Below are 27,060 nucleotides of genomic sequence, written 5' to 3'. Positions count from 1 at the left end.
TGTTATATCAAATATAGCTAGAAATGAGAAGCCATCAGCTTTGTCCTGGGAATCTTTTTGTTATATAGAAATTGTCATGATGGGATTTGTCTGCATGAACTCAAACTTTTTTTAAAAGCCAAACCCTAAAACGAAATCTCAAGTTTTTGAGCTGGAGGAAACCTCAGTAGCCTTCTGCAACATACCAGACAAGTGATCTAATCTTTGCTGGAAGACCCACAATCATAGGAAGCTTATTATTGCTTTGGCCCCTGAGTCTCAAATTGCTAGGAAGTTTTTCCTGACATCAAGCCTAAATTTGCTTCTTTGCAACTTCTATCCATTGTTCTTGTTCTAGCCACTGGGGTTGAGTATAACAAGTCTAATCCTTCTGTCACAGAACAGCCTTTAAAATGTTTGAAAATGGCTACCATATGGCCCCTTTTTTTCCCTCCCAGTCTTCTCCACTCTAGACCAAAGTTTCTCAAACTGGGTTGCAACCCCACATGGGGTCACATAACTGAATGTGGGGATCGTGAAAAATTTGACAACAGTAAAAGGTTATGTATGCCTATTTTATATACCTATGTACCCGGGGTCATGTAAAAATTACTTGGGTGAAAAGGGGTCATGAGTGGAAAAAATTTTAAGAAGCCCTGCTCCAGACTACAAACAACCCTCATACGGCATGGACTCGGGCCATTACCATTCTAGTTGGCTGCCCCCAATTGTTCTTCAGCCTCTTGGCGTGTTTCATAAGTTATATTGTCCAGGATTGAATACAGTATTCCAGAGGAGGTCTGGACATAAGAGTGCAGAACATGTCAGCTCTGTCCCAGATACTATATTAAGCTCTGAGAATATCCCTCCTTACTCCTGGAAGCTCTGCCTCTCAATGAAATAAAAGTTCATGTTATCATTTTAATTGGTCATATCATACTCTTGGCTCATTTTGAGCTCGTAGCCCACTAAAACCCCCAAATCTTTTCCAAACTGCTGTCTATCCCTTGTACGTGTGAAGTTTTTTTAAAACCTAGACATAAGGCTTGATGTTTATCCCTATTCAGTTTTATCTTATGAGATTCAACCTAATGTGCTAGCCTGTCAAGATTTTTTGTAGACCATTATCTGTTCTTTGATCCAAGTTACTGGTGAAAATGTTAATGTTGACAGGCAGGGGATCAAGCACAGACCTCCTAAGGCACTCCATCAGAAAATAATGCCTACTCTTTTGAGTCCAACCTTCCAACTACTTTCACATCCACCTAATTATCCTCACCCACATCTTAAAAATAAGCTGTTTTATCAGATGTTTTGCTAAAATTGAGGTAAACTGTTTACAGTATTTTACTGACCTCCCATCTTAGTAATCCTCTTAAAAAAGAAATATGGTCAATCTATGTGACCTATTCTTACTTGAGAATGCCCTGACTCTTTGTGATCATTGCTTCCGTTTCCAGGTGTAAATTAATAATCTCTTTAATGACATATTCCATAATTTTGCAGGGAATCCAAATCAAACTCACTCAACTGTAATTTTCACATACATATATTCCTTGCTATCTTTTGAAAATGGAACAGTTGCTATTCTCCAGTCCTGCAGAACCTTGCCTTTTATATATGATCTTTGACAAATCATTGATGGTGGCTTAGAAGTCACATCTGCCAGTTCTTTCAAGACCCAAGATTGCAGTTTACCTGGATTTATTAAAGGGCAACTAGGTGTTCCATTACTATTTCATTACTTAATTCTTTTGAAAGGAAAAAATATGTAATTATCCACTGGGGGAAGAGCTACATATAACTGTTGAAAAGAACATTTTTACATTTCAGTTCAAGTGAAGATGTCGATGTTTTATCATTGCTATTCTCTTTGTTTCCACTATCATTCTCTTAATAAGCATAATTATAGACCATGGATAGGTTTTATACATGCCAAATTTGCGGTGAGTAGGAGAGTATAACTTATATTCAATACCAATATTTCTTTTATAACTTTTATCACTAACTTTGATTTTGTGTTGATTTCAGACGAACAGAGAGTGAGACATGTATTCCTGTTAAGCAAAATTCAAATATATGTGGTCAGTGCTACTGCTATGTTTGTGATAAACTGGCATCAGAGGTAAGTGAGATTAAGTTAAATCAGGATTGAGGTGCTAAAAAATACATAATTTTATGGATTTTAGAACCATTACATGTGACTAGACTTTTATACTAGTTATATTGGGAAAATCTGCTGATATATTTAATAAAAGCCTTTATATAAGTCCTCTATAAGGTTATCTACCTACATAAATCAAAATATAGGCTGACATTTTCCTTATAATATGATTTAAACAATTATATAATCATTTGCACATTTTTCATGATTTAGCAATTTGTCCAAATGTATATAAAATTTCTGAAATTTGTAGTCATTTCTCTATGAAAAATATTAGCTCAGAATTAGCATTAAATTATTTATGAAGGAGATTTAGAAGTAACTTTGCTGATAGCATGATTCACTTTCCCTTTCCTCAAATTACTGCTAAACTTGCTTTGTGTTTTTAAGTCCATCAGACACTTACAAGTTGGAGTGTAATCTGTAAATACAAAATATTCCTATATCTATAGAAATATTACATAAATCTATTTTTTAAATTTGTTTCCCCATACTTATTTTTCTATATTTTATGTGGTTTCATGAACATGTGATTAATGCATAGAAAATGCATAAATTACTAAATGAGGATATAGATTTTTTTAAATTGAGTAATGTACATTGTGTATAGTTATCCTTTCTACATTGCGACTTTCCCCATTGTAGTTTCAATATATCATGGATTGGCATAAGAAATTAAATGGAAATTTGGGGGGAGTTTGTGGAAGCCACAGACAACACATGAAGGCCAGCAGATGACACAGAAAAAAGTTTAGAAACTCAGAAATGCATAAAATATAGTAGTATGTAATATCAGCCCAAATTTTACAAGGTACTATAAACACCCCATAAAAGAAAAAGAAAAAAATCAGACTTCTTCTCTGGTATGAAGGGAGGACCAAGAAATTATATGCAGATTTTCCAGATCATGAGGGCACTATGCACCTATCCATTGTGATGTGGAAGGGATAATTGTATATCTTTTATCTTTAGAAGTGTATCTTAATTGGTTTAATCAATCATCTTGCTTAACGAGGCCAAGATTATAAGTTAGACCCTTCTGTGAGCCAGTTAATGCCTCTCTCATTGTGACATCCTTTCCTCCCTGCTGCCTTAATGAATTTGTTTTGATCATTCAATTTGATGAATTGAATTTGATTTCAGCGATGGCCTTTAAACAGTAACTTTTTTTAAAAGTGCAGCATAATGAAAGAAAATAGAGTAAAAATGTAGATATTTTCTAACAATCTTGGGAAATTCCTTGGGCCAAAGTAACATGGAATCTGAAACATGATTAACCTTAGAATGAGATGCAGCTTCTGCCTTATTTAATGAAGGTAAAGACAAAATCTGTCAACATACTTTACAGTAGCAGTGTTCAAAGAAACTATAAAATATTTACATACAAACTTCAGTTAAGATGGCTTGTAAGAAAGTTGTCCCAGATATGTAGGAAAAAGCTATGATTTTTTGGCTGTCTTAAAGAGCTAAGCTTTCCAAACTATACAATGCTTCAGCACATTTGAAAAATGTTCTTCCTCTGAAGCCATCTTCTGTCAGTTAATATCATTGGAAATGACTGCCTAGCAAATGGGGGCAGTTGGCTAGATCCCTGTGTCAGGATTGCCACCACCACACCAACTCCTGAGTTCTGGTAGTTCTAGGACACTCATCTATTCCTGGCAAAAGAGTATAAATGGATCAGTGTACTCCCATTATTATACTGGAAAAACTGTTCAGTATACTTGCCCTATTAATGACAGGTCGATAGTATCATTGTTATACACACACACAAAAAGCACATTATTGGCTTTGAGAACTAAGGTATACCTTACCTTATAAGAAACAGTCACCTATCAAGAAATTCCTTGTTCCCGAAAATCAAAGATTTTGTTTCTTTAAAAAACAGTGTCAGTATTGGACGACTTCTTCCTCTTGTCATTGCAATGCCCACAATAAAAGTAAATTTTGGAAGGATCAGCGAAATTTTACTTTGACTGGTGTTCTCGTAATTTTTAACCTGGAACCCACAGAGATAGACACAGATCTCCGTCGTGGGGGTAAGTAATTGATATTTTTATGTGGCTGTAAAGCCATTACAGTTTGTTTCTTTGTTATCTCACTTAAAATAATTTTCTGTGACTTTTTTACTCTTCTCCTGAATAAAAGATTTGTTTCTCCTCTATCCCTTTATTTTAGGAGAGCTTTTGTTTAAATTTCTTCGAGAACTTTCTATCCAGTATAACAACTTTCTTTCTGGAGAGATTGTTCTGAGTCTTCAGGACTGTATGTGTCCCTCAAAACAGGCACCTGGCCAATGCAGTGTCTGCAGCCGGCTTCAAAATGAGGTTATATATAGGTGGGTAAATTATTAAGTGATAGCATTGTAGTAAAACGTGAGGACCAAATATGTCTCTTGTTAGCAATGTATACTTACCTTGTATTGGTACCCAAAGTAGAGATTATGTTATGAAAACTTTTTTTCTTTCCTCTGGTAGTCTTAAATGATAACTTTGTATCCTAAGCATATTATATATTCCTATTGGATTTTTCCTTGGCAGTATTGTAGAATTCTAGAAACGTTTAAGAAAATGTAATGATATTGGTATCTACATATTACCACTGATAAAATGACTTCCAGTCTCTTTTTCTATGATATTTTCACAGTTGTCTAGGGTTACTAATGCCCATCTGGAAGATAAATAAGAAAATAGAGTATCATAATATAATCATTATAATAGCAGTTACTTTGTTGAGAACATAAGGTTTTTTTTTAGATTATATTATGGGAAGTCAAAACAGCTTTCTTATTAATTTTGTTCACAATCCAACAAAGCCCTTTATTAACCTAGTACAACTGTAAATACAATCTGGTTAATGCCTTATTAAATTGCTTTCTCTAAGAATTTTTGCTGTCAGCTTTTCAAAATTGTTTAAATTTAAAGTTAATTAGCTACTTTTATGGTAAAAGTCTAGTCAGGAGGATATGTAGACCACCTCACTTTCTCTTTCAGCAGTTGGCTCCCAGGAGAGGTTCTAGATATGATTTGATACCCAGCAATTAAGTATCCAGTCCTTTTTTTGATGGATAATGAGAGGAAAAGCATTCTAGTTTTTACCAGTTAAGACAGACAATGTCTCATACAGGAAAATTAAGTGCTGGCCTTCTTAAAGTGAGATAATTTTAGTAAAGGCCTCTTTCCTATTTTGATCCCTGTTGATTAACTACCCAATCTCCTAACTTTCAGTTTTGTAGGAGAAAGAAAATGCCTTTTAAATTCATTGTCCAATTTTACTAACAATAATATTCTCTGTCATTTTAGAAGCATTGTCTCTTTAATCCTCAAAACCTTACAAGTTAGGTAGAACTATTGTTAATCCCATTTTAGATGAGAGCATTGATGCTCAGAAGCTAAGAGGTTGATCTAAGTAGCAGTACTTGGAATGGGACTTGGATCTTCTGTCTTCTAGTCCAGCCAACATGCTATTTCATATGCCTTTATAAACTCTGGGTTGAAATACATTTTTAATGTAGGATACCTCCTAAAACATGAGCTACCAGAGAGGACAAGAACTTGATTATTCATCACAATAAATTTTTGAAGACTACACCACTTCTCTGTCTCCTGTAACTGCCTACCAGCTGGTTTTCAAGAGAAGTGGAAGATGTTGACTTGAATTTTTAAAAGCCTAATACAACATGAAATTTTTACTTCTTGACAACTGAGTTAACTTTATATACCTAGTCAAATGTATTATAGATTTACACACAAGTGAACCAGCTGATCCAGCATCTGTTACTCTGCCCAATCTTCAGGTTTAATTAGACCCTATTTTAATAGCTAGGGCTAAGGATCCTGAGGATAGATTCTGTTGTCCTCCTATCATCTCATAAAGACCATGATTTACATATAAATATAATATAAATATTAAAATGCAATCATGTAAGCATATTCTTTTTTTTCTTAGGTATTCAGATGTTTTCAATTTAGTATCTTCATTTATAAATAAAGCAGAAAAAGAGAAGCCTAAAACTGCTGCTGTGATGTTGTTGGGAGTAGCCAGGGAAATAGCACTTCACAAGGACCCTACTCAGTATGTATCTCATTTTTTGCATGTTGGGATCCCTTCACTGGAATAGAGTATGGGTGACTGTCACCCTCTACAAACTTAGGCAACCTAACCTCAAACTGCTACTTGACAGCCTTTTTATTAATAATTATTTCTCACATTATATTCCTTCTTTCCAGGACCTTCTTCCATGAGTCATTTTATTTTTGCATTTTCAATCTCACCCTCTCCTTTGACTTCTTTCTGTGAGAAAATAATGGATTTTGGGATGCCCAGAGGGGGGCCGTTCAAGGGGTTGATTGGATTTACTTTGCTGATTGACTCACTTGAAGTTGACTTGATTGAAATCACACCTACCTGAGAGCCTGGACCTGGGATGGGGGTTGGGGGGGGGTTCTCTGAACTCTGACCTCGGTATGTTCTGCTCATGACCAGCCCTCAAGTCCAGTGAACCAATGGATTTGGGTGATGCTAGCCAATTAGCTTGAAGCAGTGTGTAAGGACCACCTCTCCTTCAGACCCAGAGGAAGTTTCCACAGGGAGTTACTCTCTCTAAGGTGCTCTTGGTGGCAGAGGACTTGGAGGAAGAAGCAGGCCAGACTGAGCTCTATTTTTCCTCTAGGCTAGAAGGCCCAGCTGAGTTCTGTTCTCTCCTCTAGGCTACATAGGCCTTCTGAACTTTCAGAGATGTGCGCTCTCTTTACTAATATTTAATATATTTTAATAAATGCTTAATGCCCCAAAGCTGGTGCTAAAGCTTCTAATTTATAAGTAACAACTATATTAGAAACCCCAGCTAATTTTCTCTACACTTGGGACAGAAATAGGGCGACCACATATAATTTTTCTTGCCACATTTCCATTTATGTCTACATACATACTTTGTGACAGCTTGGTGGCCCAGTGGATAAAGCCCTGGAATCAGGAGGACCAACATTCAAATCACACCTCAGACACTAGATGTGTGACCCTGGGCAAGTCACTTAACCCCAATTGTCTTAAAACATCCAGGGCCATCTTCAGTCATCCAGATCTATATCTTGCCACTGGACCCAGATGGCTCTAGAGAAGAGAGTGAGGTTGGTGACTTTGCACAACCCTCCCTCACTTAAATCCAATTCACTGCAAGTCCTGACATCACCTTGATGCCATGGTCCTCTTCAGAGGGAAAGACAACATATATACTTAGCTCTCTACAATCCTAAGAAAGCTTTGACCCTTTCTTCTTCCCCTCCTAACTATTGTCCCCACCTTCTTGTTCTTCCTTTTACTGCTAAACTTGAAAAATCTGTGTATATCTGATGCCTCTACTTCTAGACTCCCCACTATTTCCTCAACCCCTTTTTTCCATTCAGAGATTGATGACATCCAGGTTGCTAAATTATCTCTACATTTGACCACTACCATCGCCAACACAAGTGCATGCACACACTTATACACCCTCTCTATAATTCAGTGGCACTGGCCTCCTTGCTCTTCCTTGAACAAGATACTTCATCTTCTGACTCCAGGCATTTTTACTGACTCCCTCCCTCTTTTGATTATCTTCAATTTATCCTCTATATCTTTATTTGTGCTTATTTGTTTGCATGTTGTCACCCACATTAGAGTGGGAGCTCCTTGAGAGCAGAAACTGTTGTTATTTTTGCCTTTCTTTATATCCCCTGTGCTTAACACAGTGACTGGCACATAGTAGGCCCTTCATAAATGTTTGTTGACTGACCGATATCCCTTGCTCCTGTTCTTTGAAATTCTTTATTAGTTGTGTTTAGCTACCTGCTCTTACTCATCAGTAAATATGCAATATTTCACACCCACAAGTACATTCTTATATCTCTAAGCTAAGCTTAATCATAATTACACAGTATCTATCCAGTTTGAATTTTTCATGTTATTCTTTTTTTCCTTTTTTTTTCCTTTCTTTTTTTTTTGCAGGGCAATGGGGGTTAAGTAACTTGCCCAGGGTCACACAGCAGCTAGTAAGTGTCAAATGTCTGAGATCGGATTTGAAATCAGGTACTCCTGAATCCAGGGCTGGTGCTTTATCCACTGCACCACCTAATGTTATTCTTTCCATTTCATATATTGCTTTATTGGTTTTGCTTACTTCACTTTGCATAAATTCACATGAATCTCATGCTTCTGTTATTCTTCATATGCATCATTTTTGTATTGATAGCTTTTGTTTTTACATCACATTCCCAGTGTTCAACTCCCTAATCTTTTCCTAGAGAGCCATCTTTTTATAACAAATAAAAAATAGAAGAGGGAAAAATAGTTCAGCAAAACTAACCAACATACTTTAAAAGTCTTACATTGTATGCATTGTTCCCTTTCCATAATCCCACACCTCTGCAAAACAGCAGGGAAAGGGATGTCTTCCCTTATCTCTTCTTTGGGACCAGCTTGTTCATTATAATTTTATAGTGTTTGGTTTCAGTTGTTTTGTTGTTCTGTTTACATTGTTATAATCTCTGTGTCTATTGTAGTATATTCAACCCAGCAATACCACTATTAGGTGTGTATCCCAAAGAGATCATAAAAAAGAGAAAATGGCCACATGCACAAAAATATTTTTATAACAGCTCTTTTTGTGGTAGCAAAGAATTGGAAATTGAGGAAATGCCCATCAGTTAGGGAATGGCTATATAAGTTGTGGTATACGAATGTAATATACTATTTTAAAAAATGAGCCTTGCCTTAGTGTAAAAGCTTCTAGTGTTTTCCCATTTGAAATAATGCTAGCTTTGGGTTTTATGTATATGTCCCCTTTTTCGTTAAAAATTATCCTTCTGTATCTATACTTTTTGTTTTTTTGTTTTGTTTTTTTTTTTGCAGGGCAGTGGGGGTTAAGTGACTTGCCCTGGGTCACACAGCTAGTAAGTGTCTGAGGCTGGGTTTGAACTCAGTCCTCCCGAGTCCAAGGCTAGTGCCTTATCCACTGTGCCACCTAGCTGCCCCCTGTATCTATACTTTTAAGGGTTTGTTTTTTTTTTAGCATAAATTAGTTGTATGTTTTTGAATGCCATATAATGACAGATTCTTTTTAATGTGACTAATAGGAACTTTCTCATCAAAGAAATAGCTTTTAGTTTTGTTTATCATTTCTATGAAGCTTTTTTGTTTGTTTGATATTTCTTTCTCTATCAAGATTTCCTCTTTTGTGTTTGAGTTTATTTCGGTTAGTCAGTAAGGATTTAAGTGCTAAATATGTACCAGCCACTATAGATGAAAAAATTAAAAGTGAAACAGTTCTGCTCTCAAGGAACTTATAATGGGGAAGACAACATGCAAATAGGTACTTTGGCATGACATTTAACTGGGAAAAAATAATTATACATAATGACTTAATAAATCTTACTTCAAACTACACTTATATCACATAAGCCTACTTTTGACACAGAATCAATTTTTCCAGGTCTAGCCTTAATTAAAGCCCATAGATTTTTCAGTTGGGTTTAAGTCAGATGAGTTCTAAGTACAGTGAAGCATGTTTATCTCCATCTCTTGGGTAATTTTTTCCAATCTTCAGTATTCCAGTCCTAGTAGTCTTGCCTATGACAAGCAATTTTTTTTTCTTTATAGCAGTAGCTAGCAGCTGTTTTTCTTCCATTATTCCAACTCTGGGGGGGCGGGGGGCAATGAGGGTTAAGTGACTTGCCCAGGGTCACACAGCTAGTAAGTGTCAAATGTCTGAGGCCGAATTTGAACTCAGATACTCCTGAATCCAGGGCCGGTGTTTTATCCACTGCACCATGTTATTCCAACTCTTAAGAAGCCTCCACTTTACTAGAGAAGGATCAATAACAACCCCTCCAATTGCCAAGTTCTTCTGAAGGTCGTTGCTTGTTTTCTAAGAAATAATTGGGCTGTTCTGCAAGCAGTAGTTCCACAGGGTTCATTTTCAACCACACTTTACTCCTGGACTAGTCTTAGTTTACCCTGAGTTAACAAGTCTTCAAATAATTGGTGGGTTGGAAACATGCTCTTTCTTGTCAGGCAGATCTCAGCCTTAGAATCTTGCTTCCAGTCCTACTATTTGTGTTTTTGGAAGTTGCTCACGACAAGATCACCAAAGATGTCTTAATTACTAAATCTGAAGGTCTTTTCTCAGTCCACATTCTTCTTGACCTCTCCAGGCATGAAGAAGTAGCTTTTCTTTTTGCCAAGGCAAATCCATCAACATGAATATTTGATCCATTCTCCCTCCCATCTTCTCCAACAAATCGCCCCCTCTCTCATAACCCACTTTCTAATTTTCAGTGTCATCCTATCTATTGGCTCTTACTGCCTACAAAGCCCATGTCTCCCTCTTCTTTGATAAAACCCTCATTTGATCTGGCTGTCCCTGCTAGCTACCATTGTATTATCTTCTCCCCTTGGTTAAATTCCTCCAGAAACTCATCTACACTAGTTCCTCCCAATCCCCTCACTAGCTTTTTAAGCCATCTGCTTTCTGGCTTCCAGCTTCGTTATTCAACTTAAACTCCTCTCTCCAAAATTACTAATGATCTCTTCACTTGACAAATGGCCTTTTCTTTGTCTTCATGCTTCATGGTTTCTCTCTATAGGTTTCTGTGACTCTGCTCTTTCCTTGTGTTCTTTGCTAGATCTTCATTTTTGTCACACCTGCTAACTGTGGTTCTCCCCCAAAGGTCTCTCTTGGACCATAATTTTTTTTTTAATAAAAGTATTTTATTATTTTCCAGTTATATGTAGAGATAGTTTTGCTTTGTTTTTTTAGTGAGGCAGTTGGGGTTAAGTGACTTGCCCAGGGTCACACAGCTAGTGTTAAGGGTCTGAGGCCGGATTTGAACTCAGGTACTCCTGAATCCAGGGCCAGTGCTCTATCCACTGCACCATCTAGCTGCCCCCCCCCCCAGATAGTTTTTCCATTTGTTTTTATAAGATTTCTAGTTTCAAATTTTTCTCCCTCCCTTCCCCCTCCCCAAGACAGCAAGTAATCTGATATAGATTATATATGTACAATCACATTAAACATATTTCTGCCTGGTCATGCTGTGAAAGAAGAATCAGAGCAAAAAGGAAAAACCTCAAAAAAGAAAAACAACAGCACCAAAAACAAAAGAAACAGTAGGGTTCAATGTGCATCCATGTTCCACAGTTTTGTTTTTTTCTGGATTTGGAGAGCATTGTCCATCATGAGTCCTTTGGAACTATCTTGGACCATTGTATTGCTGAGAAGAATCAAGTCTATCACAGTTGATCAACACATAATGTTGATGATACTGTATACAATGTTCTCCTAGTTCTGCTCATCTCACTCATCATCAGTTCATGCAAGTCCTTCCAGGTTTCTCTGAACTCCTCCTGCTCATCGTTTCTTACAGCACAATAGTATTTGGACCATAATTTCACTCTATACTGTTTAGCTTGATGATCTCACCAACTCCTCATGGATTCAGTTACCTTCTGAGCTAAGTCATGAATCTCCAGCTGCCTCTTGGACTTCTCAAGCTGGATGTTCTGTGGGCATCTCAAACTCATATCTAAAACAATTCATTATTAATGCTTGTTAGGTTTGAAGAGTTAGGAAATTAAAAATCAAAAATTATATTAACAAGTAGACTGAGGGTTAGTGATGCCTTTCTCACAGGGCTGTCCCCCTTTACAATATTCATTGTAATGGTTTGAATGTCAGAGTGAGGCTTGGGGCTGCTTTGGATCAGGTTTGGCTCTCTAGTCTATCCAGAGCCTGTGGTTCAAATACAGAACTGTAAGAGTTCAAGATTTAGTAGCCACTAGAGAGTAGTTCATTTCCACTGAGAAGGCAGAGGCATCACATGATTTTATTGGGATGTAGAAGAAAAGGGCATTTACCTTGTCAAAGACATTGTTCAACACACTGGGTCCACCGCTGCATTTACCCCAGAAAAACCATCTCATCTCTATGAACCTTAGTTTCCTTATTTGTAAAATGACAATAATTGACCTACTTAACAAAGATTTTTGTGAAAATAGAAAGTGCTGTATCAATGTGAGTTGCTAGTATCTTCATCCTAGTCCTGGTCAAACATTAAAGTTTATCATGACCCTATTGAACAATGTTTAAAAGAAATTAGACTTGATCTGTGTGCTTTTGGGTAGTATTTCATATCAGACTATCTCTAGTCCTTGCTTCAATCATGATGACAAACAAACACAACAGTTACGTTGTGAATAAAGCAGAAGTGAGTGCCTAGAAATGTTCAGTGAAAGGGGTTTCTGGTAGAGTTAAGAAAAGTCAGGCTGTGCTGGGCCCTCCAACTTTTGGATATTCAGTAAAATCCCTTCATTAGAATGATATTAATTTAATCTATGGATTTTGCTTTTTAAGGCAGTATGATTAACCTACAAGATGGTTTTTAACATTTGTTTTAGATCCTGTCAAAATCTTGGACCATCTGAGTCTTTGAAATTGGCTGTACCTTTTCTCATGTCAAGGTAAGTTATTCTGATGTAGGAATGAAAAACATAGCCATCTCACTGTTCCTAACAATTCCTTGTTTTATTGATGCTTGAAGTAATTTTAAGACCACAGAAATATTGGGCTTCCTGAGCTTTGGGCTTGGTTTGAAGATAGGGTTCTTCATCACAAATGATTACTTAAAAAGTCACCCTTTTAGAGATATGTGGCAAGTAAAATTTTCATTTTAATTGTTCTATTGAAACATATTTACTTCAAAATTTCAAATGGACATTTATCTAATAGCTAATAAAAGTACATTATTACCCATTTACTCACATGAGCAGATTCTTGATAATTACATTCTAAAAACAAGACTATAGGAACGTTTTCCAATTATAAGAAACCTTTGTTAATTTTAAGTTTAAAAGAGGCAGAATTTTGGTCTTGGTCAGCTTTTTCCTTAATTTCCCCTTATAGCTAGCTGACTGTTCCCCCATGTCCCATATGTGCATGTATTTTTCATATCCAGCCACCCCAGTCTTTAACTTTATTTCTTCCAATTTGAATCACTTATTGTCCTGAACTAAGCAATTCTTCCTAATCTTATTTTTTTGTTTTGTTTTTTTTTGAGGGGTAGTGAGGGTTAAGTGACTTGCCCAGGGTCACACAGCTAGTGTCAAGTGTCTGAGGGCAGATTTGAAATCATGTCCTCCTGAATCCAGGGCCAGTTCTTTATCCACTGTACTACCTAACTGCCCCCCTAATCTTATCTTACCAAATAGCTTTCCATTTCTTTTCTCTGATATGCTTACTTTCCAATAGAATTAGGCACTTATTTTAGAGAAAATAGTACATTACATAATTTACCTAAAAGAATATGAAATAAATGGGGGTTTTTTTATCAAAACCATTCATTTCAAATAAAATTAAAGCTTGAAATTTATGTCCATATGCATCCCCATGTGAAAAAAAGACGGGGACAAGGGGCAGTTCAATAAGAAGAAACAACTTGGGGCAGCTAGGTGGCACAGTGGATAAAGCACCGGCCCTGGAGTCAGGAGTACCTGAGTTCAAATCTGGCCTCAGACACTTAAAATTTACTGGCTGTGTGACCTTGGGCAAGTCACTTAACCCCAATTACCTCATTGAAAAAAAAGAAACAACTTGCCAACTGAGGCTAACCATATATGCAGTGTTCCACATCTGTAGCCTCCCACCTCTACCAAGGAAGGAGCTGCATTTAGCATTAGTTCATAGAAGTCTTTCTATGCTTCACTGTATTGTCTATAATTTAAAACTCTTAAAATATTTTGTAATTATTGATACCTCATTATTAATAGTTGATAGCTCTATATTGTTTGTGTTTATTACCTATGGATATTAAATTATATGTTCATGTGAAGAAATACCTAATTTTTCTTAGCGCCTTTTCACTTCTAGATAGAAGGCATGATATATGATAACTATAGGAAATCCTCTGTAATTTGTGGTTTTGTGAGCAATTCAAGGTTTATTAAGTAGGCTGCTGCCAACCCATGCAATCATATTATAGAAAGCCATCTCTCCTAAATGCTTTGTACTTTGATCCCTAATTCAGTGAAGTAATTGAAGCAGCACTTAATCAGTAAGCAGTAATCTCCCTCCTTAACACCTTGTGGTCTAGTTTGATGGAGGGAGGGCTTATTTCCATTTGCCACATGTCATTGCCTCTAGGGATGGAGAGTCCCCTAAGTGTTTAGAATATTTACCCATTGCTCCTTTCCTAATAACTTTCTTTTTATACTTACATACTAACATTTTACATATACTTAGAAAAGTAGCCATATTCCCTACTTTTTCCTAACTTCATACAATAATTTTCTTTCTTAAATCTAGGATTACCAAAAACCTCCAAAGGATGCTTGTGCTCAGTGACTTCCCCAAAAAACTTTATGAAAAATTCATTAGCTTTTTCCAGACCATTCCTCTTCCCCCTTACTGTTTTAAGTTTACAAATTGGTAAGTGTATCATTTTAATTGTAAATGTTTATATCTGATAATTTGGGAATGTTGAAAAAGAAATGGCTCAGTGGAGACTGGTATCTGGAAGATCTGAGTATAAATCCTGCCTTGAGCACGTCCTATCTTTGTGACCCTGGACAAGTCACTATATCACTCAGCCTATTTTCTCATGTATAAAATGGTGACAGTAATAGCTCCTGTATAACAAAGTTATTGTGGACATTGTATGAGAGTTTATAAAGCACTTAGCAAATATTAAAGTACTGTTTACCATATGGGTTATGATTATTTAATAATATTTCATTAGCATTGGGCTTAAATAGATACAAAAGTTCTAAGAGTTAGTAGATAAAACTGGAATTTACCTAAGACAAAGAGGTTAAATGTAGTACATACTAAAAATAACATCTGTGTTCTTCACCTCTATTAGTCCTATCCAGTGAACTGTATTAGGTAGTCCAAGGTCTAATCCTTCATTCAGTGTGTGTTCTCTACAAAGACAATCCAACTTTGTACCTCTGGCATCCTGTATGCCCTTCAACTTCTGATCTTTAGAGGATGTTGGGATCTTCCAGGTTCCTCCCCAGATCTGCTATTCCTTACTCAGATAACTGCTGTGACCTCCTGGTGGTTCCAAATATTTCTTGTTTGGGGGTTTCTTGTGGCAAAGAAGTTGAACTGGAAATCAAGCAGAGCTAGCTAGGTGGGGAACAGGAACAGATGAAAATGTGTATGAATGCAGGAGATGAACAAGAGAAATCAGGTAAAAAATTATGCTGTGGAAGGTCTGACTTGCTCCTTTTTTTTTTCTTTATAAGTTTTATTTACCTTACCATATATGTTGCATTGATACACACACACTTTAAATTTATTTTATCCTGCTTTGAAAATGAACTATCCTGGGGCAGCTAGGTGGTGCAGTGGATAAAGCACTGGCCCTGAATTCAGGAGGACCTGAATTCAAATCTGGCCTCAGACACTTGACACTTACTAGCTGTGTGACCCTGGGAAAGTCACTTAACCCCAACTGCCTCGCCAAAAAAAAAAAAGAAAATTAACTATCCTTATATGATCGGGATAGGAGTGCTACTGGCAGTTCAGTACTTATTAAATATCTACTGTGTACAAGATATTATGTTAGGTACTGGGAATGCAAAAACAAAAAAAGGCATAGCCTGCCCTCAGGAGCTTATTGTCAAATGTGTACATCCTCACCCATAAGCATAATACCAAGTAGAAATGATGGGATATAAAAGAACATGTTCATTGGGAGGGAATCCTGGTAGGCATCATGAAAGAAGTAACATCAGACATAGGCCTACAATCCCATCAGGAGATAGAAGTTCACAGAAGAGGGTAGATTTAAGGTGATGAGTTCATTTTTTAACATGTTACATTAGAGATACATCCAGGTGAAGCATTCAGATAGAGATTCTGGGGGCAGCTAGGTAGAGCAGTGGATAAAGCACTGGCCCTGGATTCAGGAGGACCTGAGTTCAAATCCAGCCTCAAACCCTTGACACTTGGTAGCTGTGTGACCCTGGACAAGTCACTTAACCCTCATTGCCCCACAAAAAAAAAAAAAGAGAGAGAGAGATATTCCAACAGGCAGGTATAGCTAGAAGACTGGAGCTCAAGAGAAATAAGGGACTAAAGACAAATTTGGGAGTCGTGTGCATAGTGGTCATAATTAAAACAATGGGATTGGTTGAGCTCAGTAAGGAGGAAAAGAAAAGAGCTTTAGAAAGCATGCACACTTTGATGGCAAGAACAGGGTGGCTGATACTGCAGAAAATCATGGGATAGTAACTATTGGTAGTCAGAATATTCAGTCATCCATAACATTGTTTCACAGTCATTCTGTATGAACCGGATATTTTCTAGAATAGCAGTTCTAGAAAATGCATTTGCTTGGTATGTGTATATGTATATATTCGAGGAGAGATGTTAAATTTCTCCTGCTTTTTGGATTAGATAAACAACTCAAAAAAGGTGAAGTTGAAAGGGAAAGTACAGAAAATGACTCCACTAAAAACAGGAATCTAATACCAGTAAAATCATACTTTAGAAAATTATTTTTAAGGCCATAGAATTTAAGACTAAGAAAATAAAAATTTGCTTAACTATGTGATCCTTACCAAGTGAGCATGCACCTATAAGCAACATCAATATCTGTCTATACATATGTTGGTTCTTTGTGAAAATATTTAAATTCTGAATAAGGAAAGAATCATTGTTTGTACCATTTTAAACCAACTTTCAGCCTGAATGTTGTATCATGGGATCACAGATTACTAACCACGGTTTTAAAAGGCCAGAACATTACTGGTGAACAAAAAAAGAATGGGAAGAAGGAATTCCTCTGGGAAGTTCTTACGGTGATAAAGGCTAGAACTGAAAAAATGGAGAATATGGGACAGTAAGTACCTAACCATTCTATCTATACCTATGGGAATTAACTCCAAGTTCTACATCACTAAGAAATAGTGTTTCATGTAGAGTAGAGGTTGCAAATCTAAGAAATATAAATCAAAGAGTAAGGTGCTTTTTAACCAAATGAAATCTATTTTATTGTTTTTTCTCTCATTTACTATTGCTTCTCTCTCTTTCCTCTTCCCCTCCCCTCAGCCATTCTACAATTTAATCAGATTTGTTTTCTGGTGAGATTATAATCTCATTGAGCGAAACATTAATTTCTTTATGTATTTTATTCTATTGCTCTAAAAGCAAGAAAAGGGTGTGTTTGAATTCCATCCTGTTCCTTGTTATAAAATGTTCCCTTGCTGCATAGTACTCTGTAGAAATCAAGGGATCTGACAAGATGTACAGTAACAATACTAATAACAAAGCCAACCAAATTTAGGATTAGTTAGATCTAAATATGGATTAATCTAATTTGAGGGAAGAAAATATTCAGAGAAAAGGAGTATGAATTTTTGTGAAATAGGAAATTAAAATTCTGAAAGAATGCAGGATTAATTTTTAATTCTACAACAGCCATGGTATTCTTAATTTTTTTTATCTCATAGACCCCATTGTCAGTCCAGTGAAGCATAGCAGCCCCTTTTCAGAAGGTTTTCAAATAATTGAAGGAAATTATTTAAATAATTGAAAGAATTTCATTTGGAGGTTAATGAAAATAAAGGTGTAAATTTTTTTCCCATCCAAATTAATGGACCACTAAAATCTAAGGACCCCAATTTAGGAACCCCTGGACTGGCAGAAATTTGTGTTGAAATAAGAGGTAGTCTGCTTAAAGTAAAGAAGCTACCCCTAAACTTAGTAAAGGCCTAATAAGCCAGTTTCCATATTCTGTCAATGATCTCTAGTTTTTGTTTTCATCACTCAAGAAGAGTTCTTCAAATATAGTCCCTTTCTCCATTTTTTATTTTTTACATTGGGAATCCCTAACATACTTCCTTTTGCCACTCCCCACCTACCCTAGCCCCCAACCCTCTCAGTCTATCATAATTTAGCATTATTTTTCCCAAGTGTACAACCAAGTATTACTACTACAATGTGATGAAATTATATAATATAAATGATCCAGTTACATGAGTCACTGGAGCAGTGTTCTTTCTTTAGATTTATAAGGGTATTCTCTTTTTAAATTTTTTAATTGTTGAACTAAAAACAAATACCATGGATACTTAATATGTGGAGTAGAACAAATAAAGGATCATACAAGAAACTGACCCTCATATATAACTTGCATTAAGTACATAATAAATTCAGATTGTTTTATCGTCTATCTTCTGGAATTTTGATTGGTCATTGCTTTGTTCAGAGTTCATTTAAGTCTTCTGAAGTTGTTTGTTATTATGTAATTTGTTCTATAGTTTGTACTTCCCTCTGTATCAGTTCACACAAGTGTTCCAGGTTTCTTTGAAACAGTCCCTTTTGTCATTTTTTACAGAAAAATAATATTCCATTGCATTTACATACTATATTCAGCCATTCCCTCCCCCCAACGTTGATGGGCAGCTCCTTGGTTTCTACTTCACCACTATAAAGAACTGCTATAAATATTTTTGTGCACGTGGGTACTTTTCCTCTTTCTTTGATCTCTTTGGAGTGTGGGCCTAGGCATGAGATAAATTTCTTAATGAAAAGAAGTCATTTGGCTCTCCCACCAATTTTAATTCCTGTTTTTAGCAGAAAATACACCTCAGAAAGATAGCCAGGCTTGAGCCTTTTAGAGATGAAAACCTTCATCTCTAATGTGTTAAAAATGATTCCCATAATTCCTTGGGCAGAGAGTAGTGAGGAAGCAAGGTATTATTTGTTATCTTCTCTCAGCCCCCTCCGACCCTAGTATGTGTAATACAAATCATTTAGGGGGTGAAAGAGGAGGAAAATCTTGAGTTACTCCCATGGTTGACTTTGGACCTATTTTCATAGATAAGAGTCTGCTCTTAGCTTTGACAGTACTTGAGAAATATGCCTAGGTGGCCATGAGGTCATACATGGCAAAATGGAGGACAGAGGAATGTGAGCCTATTTATGGCTTAAATTTTTTAACTCTTAACGGTGCTAGTCCCCAGAATCTAAAGCATTGTAAAAACTACTGTTAAGTCACAGGCTATACAAAAACAGGTAGCAGGCTGGATTTGGTTCAGGGGCCATAGTTTGCTGACTCTTGCCCTAAAGACATGCTTTAAGAACAGTAAACAGGTACTTTTTATTCAGTATCTCATATTTAGGATTGTCTTGCACCTATGAAATGGGGCCGGCAAACTTAATTACCAAAGAAGTAGACTAGGCCCTACTACAGTCACAGGAATATATTTCTATTCCTTAGGCTTCTAAAGGGAACCTCTTCTATACCCAAACTCTTGAGGGGTTACAGTTTTTTCTGTTGTTATACCTCCTACAGCAAGATACAGCTATTTTCTTTGCCTCTTTTTTTGTCTCTGGAGGAGCAAAGTCCAGAATTATTTGGGCCCCAGGCTAATCCTTTATAGACTTCTGGTTGAACTTACCTTATAGGCAACCATCTTCCTCACTAACAGCATCCTTATTTACTGTGCTTCCATTATAGAAAATCTGATTGTGTCCTTACTATAAAATATCCTATGTGTTATTTGGACACCAAGTATATAAGGCAATATATGGGCTCATTTTTCATTCTCTTTCAGAACTCTGTAGTCTGTTTCCCTAGTTCTCCAACTCCAAGAAGAATTAGCTCATCCCAACAGTTCTTAACCTCCTTTCTTCCACATAGAGACACCATTAAAAAAAACCAACAACAAAAAGAACTTTTCATTGCTTTATAATTGGATGATCCCTTTGACAAGATTATGTTCTTAAAATATTAGACTACTAACTATTTAAAGTACTATGTAGGGTGTCAAGAAGTATGGTCCTGGGGGCAGCTAGGTGGCGCAATGGATAAAGCACTAGCCCTGGATTCAGGAGGACCTGAGTTCAAATCCAGCCTCAGACACTTGATACTTACTAGCTGTGTGACCCTGGGCACATCACTTAACCCTCATTGCCCCACAAAAAAAAAAAAGTATAGTCCTTGCATTTTGAGATCATACAATCTAATTAGAGTAATCACACACATGAGTTAAAGAAAATAGACTTCTACTGCAAACAGACTCTCCAGGCTGCGGAGGGGAAGCAGTGAAGATCTTCAAATAGAGGCTGGTTGGCCACTTGTCAAAGATACTCTATGAAATTAATATTTGAGGTAGGGATAGGCCCTTGAAGTTCCCAGCAGTTAGGAGATTCTATGATGATACAGAAAATAAGTGTTCTAAGAGTTCTAAGGAGGGAAGAAGAGAGAATAAGAGCCACCTCTGGGGGTGGTGGTTAAAAGGTTCAAACACAGAGAATAGGATATGAGCTGAGCCTCAGAGGATGTGTGTTCAATTTTGATAGTTGGTGTAGAGGCAGGAGGAGAACATTATTAGGCTAAGTTTTAGGGCAGAAATGCAGCATTAATAAGCTCAAGATGTATTTGGGAGACAGTAAAAAGATCATTTTTAAAGCTTGAAGAAGCAATATCACCTAGACTTTACAGATTATTTGACCTAACCATCACACTTTAAAAAGCATACAGAACCCAGAAAAGAAAAAATAGCTTATCCATGGGTCACACAAGTAATAAATGGCAGAGCTAGAATTTGAAGTCAAACCCTCTAATTCTAGGTCTGATGCTCTTGATACACATACTATCTACCATTCTGGTTAAGAATAGTGTGATGATTAAAAAATATGAGAGACATAGTTTCTGGGTAATTTATTTTATTAATAAGGCCGGCGGGTTATTGGTAAAATGAGGTCTATAACCATTTCTCTCTCAGACCAAAGACATCATGGTGATGGAGCACAGAGCTTATATACCCTTGAAACAATAGGTGGTCAATGAGGCCAAAAATTGACCCTCAGAGAGATTATCTCCACTCTTAGGTCCTCTTCTTCAGTGGGGAGCAGGGGGATCCCCAGTTGACTCCCACCCTGAATGGAGAAACCTTCGGCTATATAGATAAATTGATCTAGCTCCCATCCATGATTCCTTGTGAGCTTGGGTTGGGCCTGACCAAGATGAAGAGATCTGATGGAATCTCTCAAGGAGAGCTTGCCTTTTAGTAGTGGGAAAGGAGAAAGCACTTGAGAAAGAAGGCGAGATCACTGGGGTCCCCCAAGAAATCAGTTACTAATAATTATTTCTCACAGTGGACTAGAAGCCTTTGGATGACTAGCTAAGGAATTGAGACTTCATGTCCTCTAAGCAATGGGCAGCCATGGAAGGTTTTTAAGAAGAAGAATGACCTGGGGCAGCTAGGTGGCGCAGTGGATAGAGCACCGGCCCTGGAGTCAGGAGTACCTGAGTTCAAATCCGGCCTCAGACACTTAACACTTACTAGCTGTGTGACCCTGAGCAAGTCACTTAACCCCAATTGCATCACTAAACTAAAAAAAACAAACAAACAAAAGAAGAAGAAGAAGAATGACCTAATGACAGCTGAATTTAGGAAAAATTAATGAGGCAAATTATATATAGGATAAATTGAGGAGAGAAAATTGGGCTCCAAGATTCTAGGTGTCTGCAGGATGGAAAGCCAAAATTAAGATGGTAGTGGAGATATAATGGCTGACTCTTCCCCTGTGACCCCACAATCCAAAGATGGTGACGTGCAAAAGAAAAAAGAAAAAGTCTATTCCTTCATTACAAATATTAAAGACCCCAAATTTGTATTTTAACACAGTTTTGGAAAGGGGGTCTATTTTTTTTTTTTTTTTGGCCATGATGCTAATCAGCTTTTCTACTTTGGTTGAACCAGTTTAATATCATTTCACTCACTTTCACTTAAGTCTTTACACCTTTGCTTTCCATCATTCCAAATCTGTAATCTTCTTGAAGGCAGAAACTTTTTCATTTTATGCTATGTATTTAATTAATTGGATTTATTCTTCATCTTTTGGAAAAAATAAGCAGCTTGGGGTGTGAAGAATGATAGCCTATGGAGCAGAGAACTTTTAAGTGGGCAGATATTTTAAGTGTATTACCAGTGCTGTAAGAGACCTTTTCAGAAGAGTTCATCAAAAGTACAATTTTCTAAAGGTTTTAAAATGTTAGTATGTAACTGCTGTCCTTGAGAACAGATAGGGAGACTTGGGATGTCATTTGGATTCATAGGATTTCCTTGAAGTTTTCCTTTGAAAGGGGGTTACTGAGAGGAGGAGAATTTTTATTTGACATGCTTTCATGAAAGTGGTTGCTTTTTATAATCAGTGATAAGAAACAATCAGTTATAAACAGTTGAAGAAACAAGGTGATTCAGTAGAAGGGGCAAAGGACTAGAATTCAGGAGATCTGAATTTTTAACCTTGTAAATGGACCTTTCAGATACATAAACAGGGAAGTTTTGTTATTATTTGGTTAAATTCAATAAACCTAACAGAATTTTAAGGTTTCTTATGCAATCCTTTTTTTATTCTTTTTCGTATATTAGAATATTTGTGTTTGATGATTAAGCTCATTGTAAAAAAGAAAATTAAAAATAAAGTTCATATGCCCTTCACTTCTGGGCCTCAGTTTCTTCATCTGTAAAATAAAAAAGTTTGGCTCTATGTTCTTTAAGTCCCCTTCCAGTTCTAAAATTCCCTTATACTTTAATAGATTTTAAGCTTTTTGATAGAATGTTGATTTTAACCATTGACGTTTCTTTTTTTCTTTTCTTTTTTTTTTACATATTGTCAGATTGACATTAAATACAACCATTCTTAGTTTGGATAAACTTTTTTCCAGTAATATATTGAAATGTCTATAGAGTTGTAAACTATGGCAGGAAAATACCAGACGCAAAATTGAAATTCTTCCTCTGTCTTTTTAAACAACTGAAAACAGGATATAAGAAAGTATTTGTGTTTTTCTTCCCCACCCCCCCACCCCCATTTAGGTACAAAGAACTAGTTCGCTATTTGAGAGCAGTAAAGTGTAATGAAGGTGTTGGGTAAGAAAGAAGTCGTCTGTCCCTCCAAATAGACATGTGATCCTATTTTGTATGCAGTTACATTCAAGATCTAATTATAAGTTGCCCAAATTGGGAGGGGGGAGGGCAGCTAGGAGGCGCAGTGGATAAAGCACTGGCCCTGGATTCAGAAGGACCTGAGTTCAAATCTGGCCTCAGACATTTGACACTTACTAGCTGTGTGACCCTGGGCAAGTCACTTAACCCTCATTGCCCCGCAAAAAAAAAAAAAAAAGTTGCCCAAATCCTTTAACATGAAGGGGTCTTACCTGTTGATAAGAGTTGTGTAGATTCTATGCATATTTTAGACACTAAATATATTTTCACTCTTCTTATACCTTTGAGAACTTTAATTTTAAAGGAAGCAACTTTTACATAGGTTAAAGGCTCTTAGAGACAAGATTCCTTTATACTTGTGCAAAAGTGGCGATTTCACTAGTGCTGCATACTCGTTACTACTTCCCATCAACAACCTAGCATGCTGCACGGCCTGCCGGCTTTCACCCTTGCAGTTTGAGAGCTACCTGAAAATGTTCTGGACAGGAAGCATCCCTTCAGGGAAAGACTTCCAGGATTCTGAGATGTGGATTTTGAACGTAGGTGAGCATTGATATCCTCCCACATTGTTACACATGCTTTGGGTGTGATATTCGATATAGGTTTTGGTGCATTGGGATGTCTCTCCTTTTATGGCTTATGTTGAAATAGTATTACAGAGGGTGAAATATATTGTGCAGGGCATGGGTCATGTATATTGTATATGATATATGTGTATATATATAATCTACACTCTGTGTGCATTTGTGTGTGTGTCATGTCCATATCAAAGGTGGCATAAGAGATATGACCAAGCATTCATCAAAATTGTGAAATTGGCCACATAGTCCCATTTCTGCCACTTATTGGTTGCATGACCTCAAGTAAATCATTCCCCTCTCTGGACCTCAGTTTTCTCTCAAAAAATGAGGGGGTTGAAATACAGTAGGTGATTTCTAAGGTTCCTTCTATTCTGACATTCTGTGATTAGACAGTTCTGTGGTATCTTTAAGCCTTCCTTTTTAGATCACCTTTGCTTCTTAGCAAACTACTACCCTCAGTGTCCCAACTCTCAGCTGGGTATAGTTTCTCTGGCCAGAGACATTTGTTTTTTTAAGTACATCCTTATGTATTGGGGGCGGGGGGGAGTGGGGATTGATCACCTTTGATGTTCTTTGTGTCTACTCACAGCTTCATCTGAACCTCTCCATTCCACATGGTCCCTTTAAACTGCTGCAGTTGAGACAGACTGGAACAATTACAATCTCCTATTTAAAATGACCGTTTGTTCCTTAAATAAATTATGAAGGAGTTAGGCATTTTGCTAAGTAGATTACTTGTATGGATTTTTTTTTTAAAGGTGAGAGAGTATGTTGTCTTTTTTAAGGCCAGTTCTGTGATTTTGTTTTTCAACTCTTCCTCCAGGTTCTCCTGTAAAATGTTCTGTTCTAATTAAGCAGGCCCTCCGAGTACTCTACAACAATCAGTCCTTGTACAGAAATGTAAGAACTCCATTCATACTTATTCATGCTTCATATGATATTCATACTTACTGTGGACTAGTCCTTACAATTTGCAAAAATGAAATCTAGTTTCAACATTTAATGATGTGGCATACTTAATATTTGTTTTAACTCTACTCATGTTTACCCAAACTAGATTTTATGATAATTCTTTTTGTCACAGCCACAGAAATAGATTGGTACAGGCTTTAGGAATCAAGAAGTTTGAGTTTCCATTCCAGTCTCTCATTCCTTATTATAATTCAGAAGTTGCTACTGTGATGTTTAAAATCTAAATGTGTGGTCACCTTAAATTAGAAGCTTTAGCACTAGTCTTTGGGCATTAAGCATCTATTAAAGCATACCAGGTATTCACATGGAGTTCAGAAAGTTAAGAAAAGGCCTATCTAGCCTAGAGTTCCATCCTAGTCGGGTTCTTCCTCAAGTCCTCTGCCACGAGCCTGCTTCAATCATGAACTCCCCTCAGACTGAGTGTGGAAACTTTTTATAGGTCTGGAGCAGAGGCAGTCCTTAGCTTCTGAAAACAATACCTACTTAAGGGCCAGCCAGATGTGGTTACAATCTAGTTAACTTGAAGTAGGCTAATCAGCAAAATCAATCACTCTCAATTCAATCAGTTTAGATTAATCTCCAGGTGAGCCTTTGAGTATCTCCAAATCCCATTATTTTCCCACACTACTGACCAGTTTTACTCTGTTTTCTCCCCTGCTGAAAAGTAAGCCCTAAATGAAAAGAAGAATTAAGGTGGCTAGCTCTTTCTGCCCTCTTACACAGATGGCTTTAGTCCTGGGCAAAGTCGTCATTGAAACTCTCTGAGCTTGTTTCTTCCTCTTCTGTAAATAGGCATGATACTCTTCCCTAAGAAAAGAATATGTATTGCAAACCCTAGGGAGCACTGTATATGTCTACTCAGTACAGTTCCCTGCTTGATGTCCTGCCTCAGACACACCAGATGTGTACCTCAAAGTGAGCCTTGGTGTGCTCTGGGCAGCTCTGAGATTAGAGGTCACAAAGAAGAGGCTGAAATGCACTGGGGGCAGGAGTCTCTTCATCTTAGGGTTCCCTTTATCAATGAAAACACAAGATAGTCACTAAGCTTGGTGGATCAACCGACTTTTGTGCTGCCTTCACACAGAGGTATTATGCGGGGAAAGTCAGTTTTTTTAAACAGACATGTTGCAACACCTGCTTCCAAAAATCCTCCTCTGAGCCTTTTCCATTGTTTCTCCCATTTCACCCTCCAAATACCTAAATTCTAATATCTTTGGGGAGAGAAGGAAACTTCATGAGAAATACAGTACTATTTTTTATTTAGTATATGTTGTGAAGATGATCATTTGTAGCCCCAGCCTTACTCACTCTTCCACCTTTTTATTTTTCAAAATCCTTTGTAAGTTTTTGAGAGCTTTGCAGTTTTATGTTGATTAAAACTCCTGTTTTTCAGTCAAGATGCTGGAGTGCACTCATCACGATTTTGGGCAGTAGTCCTATTTTGGAACAGAATGGCCTCCTAACTACTCTCACACTGAGAGAACCATCACCTTCCTTCAGACAGGTAACTTTTAATCTTCAAAGAAACAAGCTAGTATCCTGGGGGTGGCCTAAATTGATACTTCAAATTTAAAAGCAGCATAGACATTCCCAAGGTTTCTCTGAATAATGGTCAAGTTTATTTGTTTTTAGTTTTAGCTTGGAACTGAACATTTAGGTACTAGTTGCTCCAAAGGTAATTTGAATGTGCAGGTGTGGCCTAATTTAATAAGCCTGGTAGATGCAACCTGTAGAAAATAGGCTGGAGTATGTTATTTTCAGGAAAGATTGGTTCTTTTAAATTTCTTGAGCTACCTGATATATTCAGATACTTGCTTATGCTCTTGTACCCATTGCTCTCTCAGCCTCCCAGTTTGTGTGAGTCCCTGCCTGTGATACAGTCCTGGGTGTACCATGGGGCATCATGAATAAGGGTCAGAATCTAAAATGTATACATACAGCCTCAGAAATAATAGTACAAGGGACAGCTAGGTGGCGCAGTGGATAGAGCACCTGCCCTGGAGTCAGGAGGACCTGAATTCAAATCCGGCCTCAGACACTTAACACTTACTAGCTGTGTGACCCTGGGCAAGTCACTTAACCCCAATTGCCTCACTAAAAAAAAAAAAAAGAAAGAAAGAAATAATAGTACAAGCCAGCAGAAAAATATAATTTAGATATGTATTGTAACATTTTTTTAAAGGGTCTTGAATCAAGAAGACGTCAATTCTATTGTCACCTCCAACATTTACTGGTTGTATGATCGTGTGCAAGCCACTTACTGTTCTGAGCCTCAATTTCCTTATCTCTAAAATGGAGAAAATAACACCTGCCCTATATAATACACAGGATTGCTTTAAGGAAACTATCTTTCTTCCTGAAAGG

The 27,060-nt window shown here is 37.0% G+C and overlaps 1 protein-coding gene across 1 annotated transcript in view; it reads left to right on the top strand.

Moving 5' to 3' along the window:
- The window catches only part of LOC122752958, a 61,399-nt gene that overhangs the window by 15,234 nt on the left and 19,105 nt on the right, over positions 1–27,060 (top strand). The window contains exons 5-15 of the mRNA XM_043999983.1: positions 2,011–2,104; positions 4,032–4,182; positions 4,322–4,481; positions 6,092–6,217; positions 12,575–12,637; positions 14,478–14,600; positions 16,867–17,022; positions 23,015–23,068; positions 23,466–23,686; positions 24,548–24,624; positions 26,090–26,200. Coding sequence (XP_043855918.1) covers positions 2,011–2,104; positions 4,032–4,182; positions 4,322–4,481; positions 6,092–6,217; positions 12,575–12,637; positions 14,478–14,600; positions 16,867–17,022; positions 23,015–23,068; positions 23,466–23,686; positions 24,548–24,624; positions 26,090–26,200 — 1,336 coding nt within the window. The remainder of the gene's footprint in view (positions 1–2,010; positions 2,105–4,031; positions 4,183–4,321; positions 4,482–6,091; positions 6,218–12,574; positions 12,638–14,477; positions 14,601–16,866; positions 17,023–23,014; positions 23,069–23,465; positions 23,687–24,547; positions 24,625–26,089; positions 26,201–27,060) is intronic.

The sequence above is a fragment of the Dromiciops gliroides genome, chromosome 1 (assembly GCF_019393635.1).
Source record: "Dromiciops gliroides isolate mDroGli1 chromosome 1, mDroGli1.pri, whole genome shotgun sequence".
NCBI classification, from domain to species: domain Eukaryota; kingdom Metazoa; phylum Chordata; class Mammalia; order Microbiotheria; family Microbiotheriidae; genus Dromiciops; species Dromiciops gliroides.
Note: the sequence above shows the minus strand (reverse complement) of the source record. Positions and strands in the feature narration are given on the sequence as shown.